The sequence below is a fragment of the Blastomyces dermatitidis genome, assembly GCF_000003525.1.
Source record: "Blastomyces dermatitidis ER-3 genomic scaffold supercont1.5, whole genome shotgun sequence".
In the NCBI taxonomy this organism is placed as follows: Eukaryota; Fungi; Ascomycota; class Eurotiomycetes; order Onygenales; family Ajellomycetaceae; genus Blastomyces; species Blastomyces dermatitidis.
Genome location: NW_025544778.1, coordinates 5,167,897 through 5,182,183, shown reverse-complemented (window position 1 = coordinate 5,182,183; position 14,287 = coordinate 5,167,897). Strand labels below are relative to the sequence as shown.

Sequence of the window (14,287 nt, the reverse complement as noted above, 5' to 3'; positions counted from 1 at the left end):
TATCACTCTGATCTTCTTAATATAGTCTGATCTGTAAGAGAATTTATCTGCTGAGTTCTTAGTTTTCTTGATATGTTCTATCTTGAATCAGAACTCACTCAGTCTCTGAGCTCAGTGAACCTGCTGTTACAAGAGTTTCTTGATTAAAGTAAACTGTTACAAGCTGTTATAATCAGTTCTAACAGTAATCACTATTATAAGGCTCTTAAAGTAGTGATATCAGTGATAGAAGAATTTCACTATCATAAAAAGCTTCTGATTATAAATGTTATAGTTGATCTCTGTGAGTTGCATCTTTCATGAGAAAAAGATCACTGAAACTCAGTTCTCATTTAACTGTAGTTATAAGACTATTTCTGAAATTATAAAGAAGAAGACATCTGTCTTCAATCTAGTTAAGAGTAAGAAATTAAAGTGAAACAGTATCACTGTATTCATAAATATCTGTTTTAATCTTATAAAGACTCTGTGAGCTTCTGAGATAAGAAAGTTCTCACAGTTCTTTCTTCTTAATAATCTTTTTATTCTCTGTTCATAGAATGACTTCTTCTTATTTTCATTCTTCAGCATGTCTGTAAGAGTTAAGAAGATTCTTGTGAATGCAAAGATAAATCATCTATAGAAATTCACAAAGCTCAGAAAGATCTGAATCTCATAAATACTAGTTAACTCTAGTCATGATAGAATAGTCTTAACTTATAAAGATTTCATCTGAATATCATCTGCAGTGATTATATATTCTAGAAAATTAATTTAACAGACACTGAAGTTATACTTTATAAGCTTAATATATAGTTCTGTCTCATCTAAGATCTTTAACACACTTTATACATGCTCAGTGTGTTCTTTCTTCTTCATAAAGTACATTATCACATTATTTAGATATATTATCATGAAGACATTCAGATATGCATGAAGTATTTTATTAATAAAAGACTGAAATACTGCAGAGATATTAGTCAGATTAAAAGACATCATTAGATATTTAAACAATTTCAGTGCAGTTCTAAAGACAGTCTTTCATTCATCTTCAGATTATATTTACAGTTATATATATATATTAATCACATTCAGTTGTGTGAATATAACAGCTCTCATAAGATGATTGATTATATTCTCAATCAGAGATAGAGAGTAGTAACTCTTTATTATCTTAAAGTTCAGATTATAATAGTCTACACATAATCTGAGATCTTCATTCTTCTTCTTCATGAATATCACAGAGGCTTCTGCAGAGATCTGTGAAGATCAGATAAAGTCATTCTTCAGATTCTTCTTCACATAGATCTGTAAGATCTCTGTCTCATAATAAAAGAGCTTATAGATTGATTCTCAGAAGAGTTTCTACTCTTCTATTAAATCTATTATCAGATTCTTCTTATGATGAGAAGAAAGCTTAGCTGTCTTAGCTGAGCTGAATATCTCTATAAGATCTCAGTATTTCTCTGATATCTGAAGCTCAGTTTTCATGACTGTAAGATTCTCAGACACTTGTAAAGTCATTATATAGATGAGCTTGTCTTCTCTAATCAACTCTGCAGTATTAACTGATTCTATCTCTGTAAGTAAGTCTGCTAACACTGATCAGAAGTATAAATCTGACTTATGAACAGCTATGTACAGATTGTGTCTTTGAAGTCATACAAGTCTTAAGTACATATTATCTACAATGTCTGTAATAATTACAGTTTCTATAAATCTTCTTCAGATTTCAGAGAGATCTTGCAATTCAAAGATGATTCTTATAAGTTTCTCAGTTCTCAGATCTGAGTTCTCACACTCTGCTTATTATAAGAGCAGGTTCTCAGTTTTTATCTTTCAGCTTATTCACTCTGTGAGCTTTAGAGACACTACAGTGACCTGAGATTCTGAGTTTATCAATACTTTTCATACTTATGAGATAGTAGTACTGCAGCACAGTCTCTCTCTATAAGTAAGTATTTTCATTGAGAGAGTAACAGATTCAGATGTCAGCTTCAAGACTTTTAAAAAGACTGTTGCTGACTCTGTCTGTGACTTCTCAAATTTCTATTTTAATTTGTCTGAATAGTTTGTGTGAAGATATTCTGATTTAGAATAGATGAAACAGAGTCTTTTTTTCTTAATCTTTCTATTATACATTCTGTTCACAGAAGCTTATAAATCTTTTTCTCTCTGCTTAGCAGTCAGATATAAATCTCTCTGTGTTTTATTATCTTTTTCTGACAAATCTGTTCTCTGTTATTCTGACTCTTACAGAGTCAGTTAATAATTCACTCTCTGTAGATCTGTGACTCTCATAGTGATCTGTAAGTGATGAATAAGAGTTATCAGTTTCTTCAGAGTTAAGAACTTAGAGTTTTACTCAATGAGCTTGTTCTACATATCTTTATTCAGTCTCTTTATAAATATTATCATTCAGATCTTGTTTCAGAGCTCTGTTTTCACAGATCTTAATTTATATCATAATTTCATGAAGTGTTATAAGTAGTCTTTATCAGATTTCTCATCTCTTTTTCTAATATTGATAATCACAGCTCAGATGTTCTCTGTTCAGCTTATAAAGTCTCTCAACTTATTCTCTAGATAGATTTTAAGAACAGATCAGTAGAATCTCTTATAATCATTTTTTAAATGATTCAGTCAGTTCTTAGCTTCAGTGTAATAGAGATCTGTTATTATATAGATGACAGCTTCTTCATCTTTTATATCACACAGTCAGGCTTGTGAGTCAATTTCAAATACAAACTTGCAAAAGCTTTTATAGATTGTAATTCAATAAGTGACCTTAAGTGATTATAGCTTAAGAAAGTTTCTTTTCAGTTTATAAATATCTCTGAAGATTATGTCTAGAGACTCAGTTCAAGAGTGTTTACAAGCAGTAAGCATTTCTTGTAGAAAAATAGCTTAATTCTGTGAGAGATACTCAAGAATGTTCTTCACTAAGATTGATTTATTTGTGAATTTGAAGAATTTCTCTATCACAGATGCAGAGAATGATGTTCTGTAAGTAATTGATAAGTTCTCTGAGACTTCTTCTATAAGAATTATTCATGATTTAGATAACTGCTTCTGAGTGTCTGCAGTAGAGTTTGCAGAGATGAGAGTATATAAGTTTCTAGTTCTTTCAGTCATAACAGGCAGTTACTGACTGACTGAGCTTGAAATGTAAGAATAAGTACTCACAGGTGATTATTCAGGTGTTTGCAGCTTGACATGATATATACTGTTAACTACTAGAAGTATTCATGATAGAAAGATAAAATATAGAGATTAAATATATAATAGCATTCAAGCTGAGTTATAAATAGTATTCATGAACTTCAGTCTATATAGTTGTGTGTAGTCAAGGGCCGCTAGCCCTATTAATTATGCAAGAGATAGAAATAGAGGTAAAGAATCCGCGAGAAGCGGGATTTCTTACATCTAGTCAGTTAAGCTTGATAATGATTTACTATTCTGCAGATACTCTAGATCTTAATCACTCTAGTACTGATCTAACTTAAAGTGTCTGAAAGACTGTTAATTCTAAGATCAGTGAGAATTAGTGTCTGAAAACTTCTGAGATGAATATCTTAAGCTTGATAATGATTCACTATAGTGCATCTGAGAGCTCTCAGTACTGTTTTATAACTTAACAGTGAAAGCTGTGATTAAGATGACTCTTGCAGAGTTTGAATCTGCTCTCTCTTAACATTTATTCCCCGGGGGGAAGGCCGCTAATTGAGGCTTCATAATAGCGTAGTTAATCACTACTAGACTGGCCGCCGGGACCATGAATTTCATGTTTGATCTCATTTGATCTGGTCTCATACATTTCTTGATGTGAATCCCGCTGGGACTGGCTATCAAAAAAACATGTAAAGTGACTATATATCAGATCTTAAAATAAAACCATGACTTGAAAAAAATGAGAAAGTGATTTCATTTGATCTCATTTAATCTCATTCTTGATATAAAGTTACTATTTTTAGACATTTTAAGGTTTTTTTTAGACTATTTTTAATTTTTTAAAAAGTAACACTTTTTAATAATGCTCAAATGAGATTTAAAGTCATTTAAAGCAATAAAAATAATTTAAATTAAGAAGTGGAAATCATGGTCTCATTTGAAAAATGTAATAAGAGTAGACAGTAAGTCTCACTGAGACAGTATGAGACTACTATCTAATGTTAAAACCATGTAATGAAATCAGTCAAATTGATAATAAGACTATTAAAAAATCTAGTTCTGGTCTCAGACACAGTTACACGGTCAGTCTAATCACTACGTCACTGAGTCTCTGCTAAGATAGAGATGTACACACTCTAGAGAATAATATAAAGTTTTTCTCAGAGAGTGAAATTAGATCAGTCTCAGTACAGATGTATAAGATTATATTAATTTATTAATAGAGCTTGACTGATTCAAACTTGTAGTCAGATTAAGTGATTTAAATTGTAATATAATAAAACTGAAGTAATGACTAGTTAGTAGTATTATATAGAGATAGTTATTTAAAAAGCTGTAGAGATGAACTTGATATCTTGCTTAAATAGCAAGCTTATGAGCTACAGAGTTATTGCAAGAATATCACAGATATAATACTTAGTATACTAAGAAAATTGTATGAGAAATACAGTAACTCTTGTATATATTTTCATAGAAGATAAAAACAAATTACTGACTTCTTTGATAAGAAATCAGTATCTAGCTATTCTATATAGATAATAAGTGAATATCTCTCTTCTATTCTATAAGTAAGAATAGCTGAAGTGATATCTTAGTAGTATCTTACTACTATAAAAGAGTAATCTGCTGACCTTGTGTAGAAGTGAGATTCTTATATTTATTAATTAAATCTTTCTATATTATATCTGAATGATGTTATAGAGTGATTGAAAACTGATTTAAACAGTCTGCAGAATAAATGAAATCATCTGTATAAAAGTAATGAGCTGTGTGAAACCGCAACAGAGTCTTAGCGCGGCTGAAGATATAATAGAAAATCACATTATATGAAAAATATTTTCAATATCTTCATTCTTCATCTTCAAATAATTATCATTAATTATATTCATGTCTAAATCTTCTAATTACACTGAGAAGCAGTTGTAAAGAGCTGTTAATATATATAAAAGCAATTCAAAATTAAAAATTATATCTCTGTTATAAGAATTTAAAGTTCTATATATTATCTTATATGAGAGAATTAATGAGAAGAAATTAAAAACTATAAGAGTTTCACTGAATTGAGTATTGAATAACAGTTAGAATGAGATAATTAAAATATGAATTTATTAGTTAAATATTAATTTTTATCTGCTTATTATTGAGTATATCAAAGCTGTTATAAACTGTATATTAAGATAGTATTATACAGATTCAGATACTACATCTTTCACAGTAAGTAAGATATAAGTATATTAATTTATCAAATATCTATCAGATTATAAATAAGTTAAGTAAAAGCTTATAAATTTAAAACAAGTGTCTTATAAGAATATAAGCTTTATTATTAACTAATTTAATTAATATAAATCTATCTTTAATTAATATTATTTTTTTCACTATAATATCTATAACTTTAATGAGATTGAATTTCAAGAAGAAGAAGAATATAAACAGTGAGTTATAATCATCTTTAAAGATATGAATTTCATTATACAGTTATCATACTCTTATAGATTAATAACAGTGATGAAGTGTATTAGTATAGATAACACAGTATTAAATTCATTGATTATAATAAAATCAAAGATTTATTTAGAGAATTAATATACATACTTTAACTTATTTAATAACTATATTATCATCACATCTGAGTCTGGCTTTATAAATAATAAGATTGAATTTGAATAAATTAAGTAATTTAATAAGATGATAAAAAAGTATTAAATAAGCAGTCATTAACTGCTATTAATAAATAATCATGATTCTCATCTTATAGAAGAATTTATTTAATACTATAATCTTTATAAGATTATTCTGTTCAGATTCTAATCTTATATAAGTTATATTCTATAATCTCTTGATAATATATCTTTTCAGCAGTATAAGCATTATTATACAAAGACAGTTAATAAGACTGCTTACTACAGATATAAGTAGTATAATAACAGACAATTTCTTACTAATCTGAAGAGTGTTTAACTGTAAACATTCAAATCTGATACTGTGAGAGCTGGCTTTATTAATCACAGAATGTGTTCAGTTAATTATAATATAATTCTCAATTAATTAAGACCTCTTATCATTGATGATACTTCAGATCTCAACATATACAATGATGATAATAATATATACAATTACTTTATCTTATCATCTACAGATTAATTATTAACTGTCTTCTCATAATTAATCTTCTCAGAGACAGTTGTAAAACTATGTTATTAAATTAATACAGCAGTCAAGATCTTAAAAGATGTGAAGAATACTCTTATATCTGATTTGATAAGATAATTGAACAAGATCTTCAAGAGTAGTATGATTCAGATGAAATTAAATATACACTGTGAGAGTGAACTTGCAGATTATTATTAAGTAAATAGATATTAAGTTATCAAATCCTTCTACAGACAGATACAAGTAGATGAAGTTCTTACTATTAAGAATACTAATTGCAAGATTGTGATCTGTAGAGCAGATGAGATGAAAAAGACATTTAATAAAAATCTTTGATTAATTGAAATCAAATCTATAAAATCTACAGCCACTCAATCATAATAAGATAATTCTATAGAATCTCAATCTACAGTGGATTCTACACCTTCTAATGAGTATATAGATAATCTTTATGTTATAGATAGATGTGATGATGATTATTAATTAATTTTTGAAGATCACTATATTCAAAATATTTTCTGTACAGTGTGGTTTTCTGTACACTGTGGCGCACTCACTAGAGAGAGTGAGTAAGCATGGCACGGTTAATATGAATCTGACTGTCAGCTTGGCATGCGTGGCGAGTTGTACAGAGTTATACGCAGAATGTACCGAACAGAAGGCCTTATCCGGCCAGGTTAGCGTGTATAACCCCGGCCAGAGCCGTCCAGGGCCGTACAAGCTGGGACTGTACGGACTTATACGGCCCTGGACGGGGTCACCGAACAGGCCCTTAGAGATTACATTACCTGTGTGGATGAGCCATTGCCGGTCATTTGTCTACGCGGAGTTTGCGGGCGCTGTCCAGAGATCTCTTCAACCTCTTCAATGCACTGCTACTGGGTTATCCGCGCGCTCACACGACCAGGGAATCGGGAGGGAGGTCAACACGAAGGAGAACACCTGAATGAGCTTTTTGGTTTTGTTTCTCGTGGGCACGGGGTGGCGTCGTTATGCAGGGCGGGCGTGGGGTTGTTGCACGAGCGAGTTATGGTTTGAAAGAGGCGGGTGAGGGGAGAAAGAAAAGAAAAGAAAAGAAAAACACGGTCATTGTCTGGTGTTGATTTGACCGAGTAAGTTAGAGAGAAGAGAGAAGAGAGAAGGGGGAAAGGTCAAAGTGTCGTTGCTGTAGCCAGTGATTATTCTTTAGATATTTAGAGTAACTAAATATCTACAGTATTTTGAGAACATATGACACCGGGATTGTCCTCCTCACCGCCAATTGCCATGCCATCTTCAGATTCCCTCCTCTCTTCTAGTCCTCATCTCGGACTTTGCATGCATCATTGCATCACTCACATCATTCATTCACAGCCTATGCCTTGCTCACGTTTTCCCCCCGAGTTGGATTGAAGAAGTAACTACAACGCGCAGTACAGATTAAGTTACCAGTGCTGCAAATCAGTTAAAGCAGGGTTTTGAAATTTCAAAGAACGCGCGGAACACATGCCATACTCTCTTGTTTTCTTTTTCCTTTTCCGGCGCCCGCCCGCATTAATCTCCCGTGAATCGTGGGGTAACTTAACGGAAAGAAAGAAAGAAAAAGAAAAAGAAAAAGAAAAAGAAAAGCCTCAAAACCAAGCTATAATAATGACGGACCCGGGTTGTGTGTGAGGACTTTACCATATAATAATTCTCATTTTTGTCGTTAACTAGTTCTTTGTTCAGTGCGGAATAATTCTCCAATCGTCATCCCGGTATTGTATATTATTGCGAGGTAACCAGGTAATCTTCAATCTACTCCGTATAGAGTACTCCGTACAAGTTGGATGGATCTCCGAGTTCACTGGCAATCTCCTTGTAGATAATTAAAAATCCCTCTGAGCAGGGAGCAGGGGATCAATCAATCCTTCAATCCTTCAATCCTTCATTGAGTTGAGTAGTTATGGATTATGAGCTAGTTTCTGAGGATCACCACAGGCATTCTCATGTATGCGCATAACTATTAACTATAGGCTCCGCGGGAGTTGAGTTGATGAAGTGAGAGTTCTTGCTTCATCAAAAGAACTTAGATGGATTCATATTGTATCACTAGTCATTGAAGGTTCATTCGGTTAGAATTTATTATTTATTCACAGAATGAGATTCAAAATTTGAAAAGAGGGCACGACTAAAGGAGAAGAAAAGAGGAGAGAGATACAGGAACCAGTTCAAGAGAGATAGATAGACATGTTAACTGTTGATTTGAAGGTTATGATAATCTCGGAGATGAGACGGTAATGAAAATGCTACTGACACTATCTATATATATATATATAAGCGAGCAGAGTTCAACCACCTCTGTATGTATATATATATAAGATTTATCCAACTAAGTTACTTAACTTTTCATTTATTCCTCTACATTTCAAATGTCTCAGAATACTCACATTTAATCCGAGAACCCGTGGCGTTAAGAACAACCGATGCAGCCTCATGAAAAAAAAAAAAGGCTCATTTTCTCACCCGTGTCACCGACAGCACTCTGTACCTTACCTACAGACCGGGAGTACATAATAGATCTAGGCTACTGGGGCAAAATCACCACCAGCGAGCGCACTGCTGGTAGAAGGGCCGAATCAATAGATAACTCTCTCCAGGCAGGAAGACATCCCCCACATGCCGCAGAGCCGACTGCCACTCACCCCGCCACACAATGCCCACGCACTTACCACGCACGGTGGGGCTTACATCAATACCAATACAATACCAATCAATACCAGTCATATGTTTTGCAAAGAAAACCTTAACTCTAATATATCAGAAAAAGGAAAAAAATTAATGAGATCGGCTACGAGAAATTCTGCCTGAAAAGTCAGCAGAAAATAAATACAATATCTCACCTGCAATTATCATGATTCACAGCACAGACAGACCTACACATTCATCTGATTAATATATGTGCCTAATAATAAATTATTATTATTATAATGAGTATAGCTGAACTGCTCCAGCTAGAAGGAAGGAGGAGCTAGAGATACGATACACAGACACTACACAGATACTACTACTCTGTAGTTACTACAGAACCAGCCGCGCCAATCAAAGCCGCACACTTTCTCAGCAACGTCAGCCAAGACAGTCAAGCAATGCTTGGTTGCTTCTGTAGACCTTCTAGAATAGCGCTTGTATTTGAGCTTAAGTTGCAAAAAGGAAAAAAAAAAAAAACCATGAAATATGTAAAATATCAATAAAATAATACGTACTGTAAGAAGAAAAACAAATAAAGAAAAGAAAGTTTGTTTTGCCGGTAGCCCAGCTCAGTCCGGAAGACTTCTCCCAGTGATGTGATTTCTTTTCGACATTTTTTTTTCTTAAAAAAAAAAAAAGAGAAAAAAAAATTAATCCTTCTTTTCCTAGGTAGACTCTTTGAAATAATTAAAATAAATTACATTCTCTTCTCTCTCTTATTCTTACACCCTCTAATATTGTACAGTACATAACATGCATGTAGATTACATGTCCCTTTCATAAACAATTAAACGATGGAAACTCTGTCGCAGTGTCGCTCGTTCCGTTCCAAGGCTGATTGATCATTGATTGCGCCCCCACCGATGGTGTCAATTTCCCTTTTCGGCCGCGGCCTAGCCTATTCGGGTGCGGGATTTATTGCAATTGGCACTAGTCTAATTCTTTCCAGCCTAGCGCGGTAATATTCAACGCTACCAAGGTAGATATAGATATATATATACGGAGTATATATATATATATATATATATACATGTACATACATAGTTATATATATATATAGTAATTGGCAATTACAGCAGGTTTGAGAAATACAATTACATACCGAGAACTTTTTGTAAAAATTACATCCCCGGTTCATGGAAGAGAACGAGACCTGCCGCTGGCAATAAATATAGCAGCTGGGAAGTACTTACCACTTACTACTTACTTATATTGCGAATGGATGGTGAGAGGTCTGTAGCATATCATCCCATCTACCATAACATCTGAAATGCGATGGAAAAGATTTGACGGTATGAGCATGTTTCAAGTTTCATACAAGATATGTAATGAATAAGAAAAAACGCTATATAAAGTCGCTCAAACAAACGGGGGAATCATGCGGGAAGATACTATATCCAAAGCCAGCCTGTCCTCGTGACCTCTTATCTGTGGTTGCAGACAGTGGCTTGGGCATATTCACATATAAGAAACTGGTAGGATTGGTAAAGACATATATCAAATATGCTCATTGGATTGTAGGGAAAAAGAAAAATGAAGTAAACAGAAGCCAAGGGATCACATCCTCTTAACGACAAAGGGTACCGACAACCTTGGAATACTGACCGATTGACTGGCTGCGATTAGCGGATCGCGGTGCCAAAAAAGGTTAACTAAACCTCCGATACAACGAACGCATCACCAAGAATCCCTCATCGAATCGCTCGATTCAAAGGACCGAATCACCTTAAACGGCGCGTCCTGCCATAGCTTCCCCCCTTTCTCCTCCTCATATCCATCTCCATCTTCACTCTCGTCCCCCTCTACCTCCTCACCCTCCCGACCCCTCTTATCATTATCCTTATCCTTATTTTCCCCCTTCACCAAATACGACTCCCACCGCTCATCCCCCCACACCTCCCACCCCTCCTGCTGAAGCAAAGCCGCTCGACTCCCCCTCTCCAACAAAAACGCACTAGGCCTCCACATATCCACCTCCTCCGTCTCAAGCCCCTCCAACCCCTCCCCCGGCAGCGCCGTCCTACCCCTCCGCAGCGGCCACACCCCCTTCTCCGCCCACCCATGCCCCTCCACCCCCTCCTCCCAATCAACCCACACCTCAAACACGCGTAGCAGCGCTAACTTGGCACCCCCACCGTCGTGGCCGTCAGCGGCCACGACAGCCTCCACCAGCGGGCGCAGCAGATACCGCTCCGCCGCAGGCGACATGCACCGCTCGCTGAAGGCCCAGGGCCGCTTGAGCGAGATGCGCAGCTCGCAGAGACCCGAGAGGCGCGGGAGGAGGCAGGTGCATGTCTCTTCCCAGGCGGTGGGGGGGCGCGGGGTGTAGATGGGAATGTCCTGGGCGCGGTAGCGGGTGAAGGAGGTGAGTTTTCGGTTGATTTTGTAGAGGGTTGGGGATGGGATGGTGGGGGGTTTGGCGATGCGGTTGGGGTTGGGGTTGTTTGCTTGTTGGGTGGTTGAGGAGGTGGCGGAGGATGAGCGGGACTGTCGTGGTGATGGCGACGATGATGATGATGATGATGATGATGATGATGATGATGATGATGATGATGATGAGGGTCGGCGAATTTGGCGGAATGAGGGTAGATATTGGAGGTAGTAGCAGGAGTCTACGTAGTTGAGCCGCGGCCCGCTGATTTCGAGTTTTGTGATTGCTTTGAGGTGGGGTTCGGGGATGGAGATTGAGAAGGCCAGGAGAGTGATTAGGTCCATTTGGAATATCAGGTGTTTGTACAGCACTGTGATTGCTTCGGTGTAGCTGTTTTGTCGGAGTTAGTATAAAACAGATAAATACTGCAAAAGTAAAGGTAGTTAAAGAAAAGAAAAGAAAAGAAAAGAAAAAAAAACCATACATACACTTGCCGACAAACAGATAACAAATCCAAAGCGCCAACGATGCCTCTCTTTGCGCCGTCCGCGAACGTCACGGGGGCCGCTTCCAGCTCCTGCGGCAGATTGCCAAAGGAAATAGGCCCATAACCCACCATTGGATGATGAAGGCTGGTAGACAAACAGGCATAGTCCTCCCCCCGGCCCTTGAAACATGTATATCCCTTCTCGGTACCCTCCGCACAGGCAAAACTGGCCACTTTCCCAGGGATTCTGACGAGGTGGACGCGATGGCAGGAGAGGGCGTGATGGTATATTGCCAGGCGGATTTCGAGAGGCAGCCGCCTAAAGAAGGGCGATTGTTGGGTTTTGAAGTGCGGGGCACCAGTCGATGGGGATGGCGAACGTGCGAATGAAAAGAAATGTGATTATATTACATCACTCATTTACTAACTTTTCTCATTCTTCAATCATCTTCTTCATCATCATCATCATCAAATGTCACTATCTCATTCAAGATTTCTACTTCTTCTTCTGTTCAACTCTTTCCATCTGTTCACCTATCACATTGTACATGTTTCTGACAATGGCCCTCTGTTCTCACAACAAGTGTCATCATAGTGCTCATATCAGGCAGTTTGTTAGCAGTAAGTGTAACATGTTATGAAACATACATGATCAGGACTTGTTTATCTTCTAATGATTGCCAGAATAATGTATTATCATGAATGATGACACACCTTCTTCACTTTCTCATACACTCTTGACTGTTTCTTCTTCTCAGTGGGTTTCTGATTGTGTTTTCTGACACAATTTTGTGTGAATGCAGATGCTGATATGTTTGTTTTTATTCATATAGAATCTTCACATGTTGACAGATTCACATCTGCTGATGATAGTGAACTCAATATTGAATCATTGATTGAGAACCTGAAGAACATGATAATGAAGGAATTGTCTGTGTTATATGTGATCAGATCTTCTATGTCTCTCTCTGTTCCTTCTGTTTCTTTCTCTGTCACTTCTCTTCAATCTTCTACACCTGCCTCTGTATCTGGTTCTCCCGCTCCTGCTACCCCTGTTTCTGTGACTCTCACTCTCACTACTTCTGCCTCTTCTGGTTTTACTGTCTCTGCTTTCATTATCAGCTCTTCTCATTTCAAGAAGATGTTGCATAGACTTGATAAACTACATTTCTCAGTGTATACACTCTCACTCTTCTTATCAACTTCTAGAACAATCTATTATATAAAGACAGTGTACAACATGACTATCTGAAGCTCAGTCACAGACATCAATTATTATGTTTATTTTAAATATTCATGATGAAGTAATTGTTTATTCATCTCAGAGAATCACTTCTCTTCTCAACAGTATTAAGATTATAAGTCTTTTTCTTTTTCATCTTTTCTTTCTAATGCTGATTTTTTTATTCTTAGAAGAAATTATTATGAGTTTTACTATATATAAAGTTATAGTATTCACAGATATTAAGAAACTTTTTATAACTGTAAAGTTCAATATTACAGAGATCTCTGCTCTGACAAATTTCTTCAGAATAATAGATTTATATCAGTCTATTCTCTAGCATCTATCATCTGACTTTGTAATACAGGTAAAAGATATCTGTGTTTTCAGAAATAGAAACATGAATATTATTCTCTTTTACACTCATAAGTGTGAGACTTATATATCTTGTCTGAAATATTATCATGAGAATAAGCTGTTCACACACTGTATTCTACTTTCTGCATTTCTCTGTGTCTCTCTCTCTCTTTCTGAGAAGTCTTGTGTGTGTTGTAATTATACATACAACTCTAAGATCAGTGAGTGTTTATTCAGTAACTGTTTTCATCTCTGAGTTTATAATTTTTATATACTAATAATGATTCTTAGTTGCTCTGATATCAGAGATCATTCTAATTGAAGATAATAACACTGCTAAGACTATCTCTCTCTGTTCTCAAGCTTCTTCTGTCACTTTCTCTTTCTTCTCTGCAGAGAAGGTTATACACATATCAGATTATAAGTGTTCAGTACTGAGTAACTCTCACTGTTATTTATTCAGTTCTGTATCTTCTTCTTCTTCTATCTCTTTCATCTCTGCTCTTTCTGCTCTGACTTCTGATTCTGCAGGTTCTGCACTCTTCTTTAATTTCTCTACATGTACATGTACACATTTCTATATTGACATTTCAGTCAATCTTGTGATAAATGACATTAATATCATACACAGAGTGATAGAGAAATCAGAGATATGTATGATGTTATTACAAGAGCAGCTTGCAGCTCTTAAATCTCTTACAAATCTCAAGTTTTAAGATTTTCTTTGTTTTTGATGTTTTTCAGATGATGTGATGTTGGAAATAGATTAAATATTTGATATATAAAAATGAATGAGATATATATGATAATATTTGTCTTTTTACAGCCAATCTTTATA

The 14,287-nt window shown here is 35.4% G+C and overlaps 2 protein-coding genes across 2 annotated transcripts; one reads left to right on the top strand and one right to left on the bottom strand.

Moving 5' to 3' along the window:
- Positions 1-6,889: 6,889 nt before the first annotated feature.
- On the top strand, positions 6,890-7,249 carry BDCG_05617 (uncharacterized protein; the record flags this gene model as incomplete). Its single annotated transcript, XM_045421308.1, has 1 exon — positions 6,890-7,249. The coding sequence occupies exon 1, from the start codon at positions 6,893-6,895 to the stop codon at positions 7,247-7,249; it is 357 nt and encodes a 118-aa protein (XP_045277223.1). The 5' UTR covers positions 6,890-6,892.
- Positions 7,250-10,129: 2,880 nt separating this feature from the next.
- On the bottom strand, positions 10,130-12,277 carry BDCG_05616 (uncharacterized protein). The gene is made up of 2 exons (XM_045421307.1): positions 11,872-12,277; positions 10,130-11,773 (listed from the first exon to the last, which is right to left on the bottom strand). The coding sequence occupies exons 1-2, from the start codon at positions 12,000-12,002 to the stop codon at positions 10,690-10,692; spliced, it is 1,215 nt and encodes a 404-aa protein (XP_045277222.1). The 5' UTR covers positions 12,003-12,277; the 3' UTR covers positions 10,130-10,689.
- Between the last annotated feature and the right edge of the window lie 2,010 nt (positions 12,278-14,287).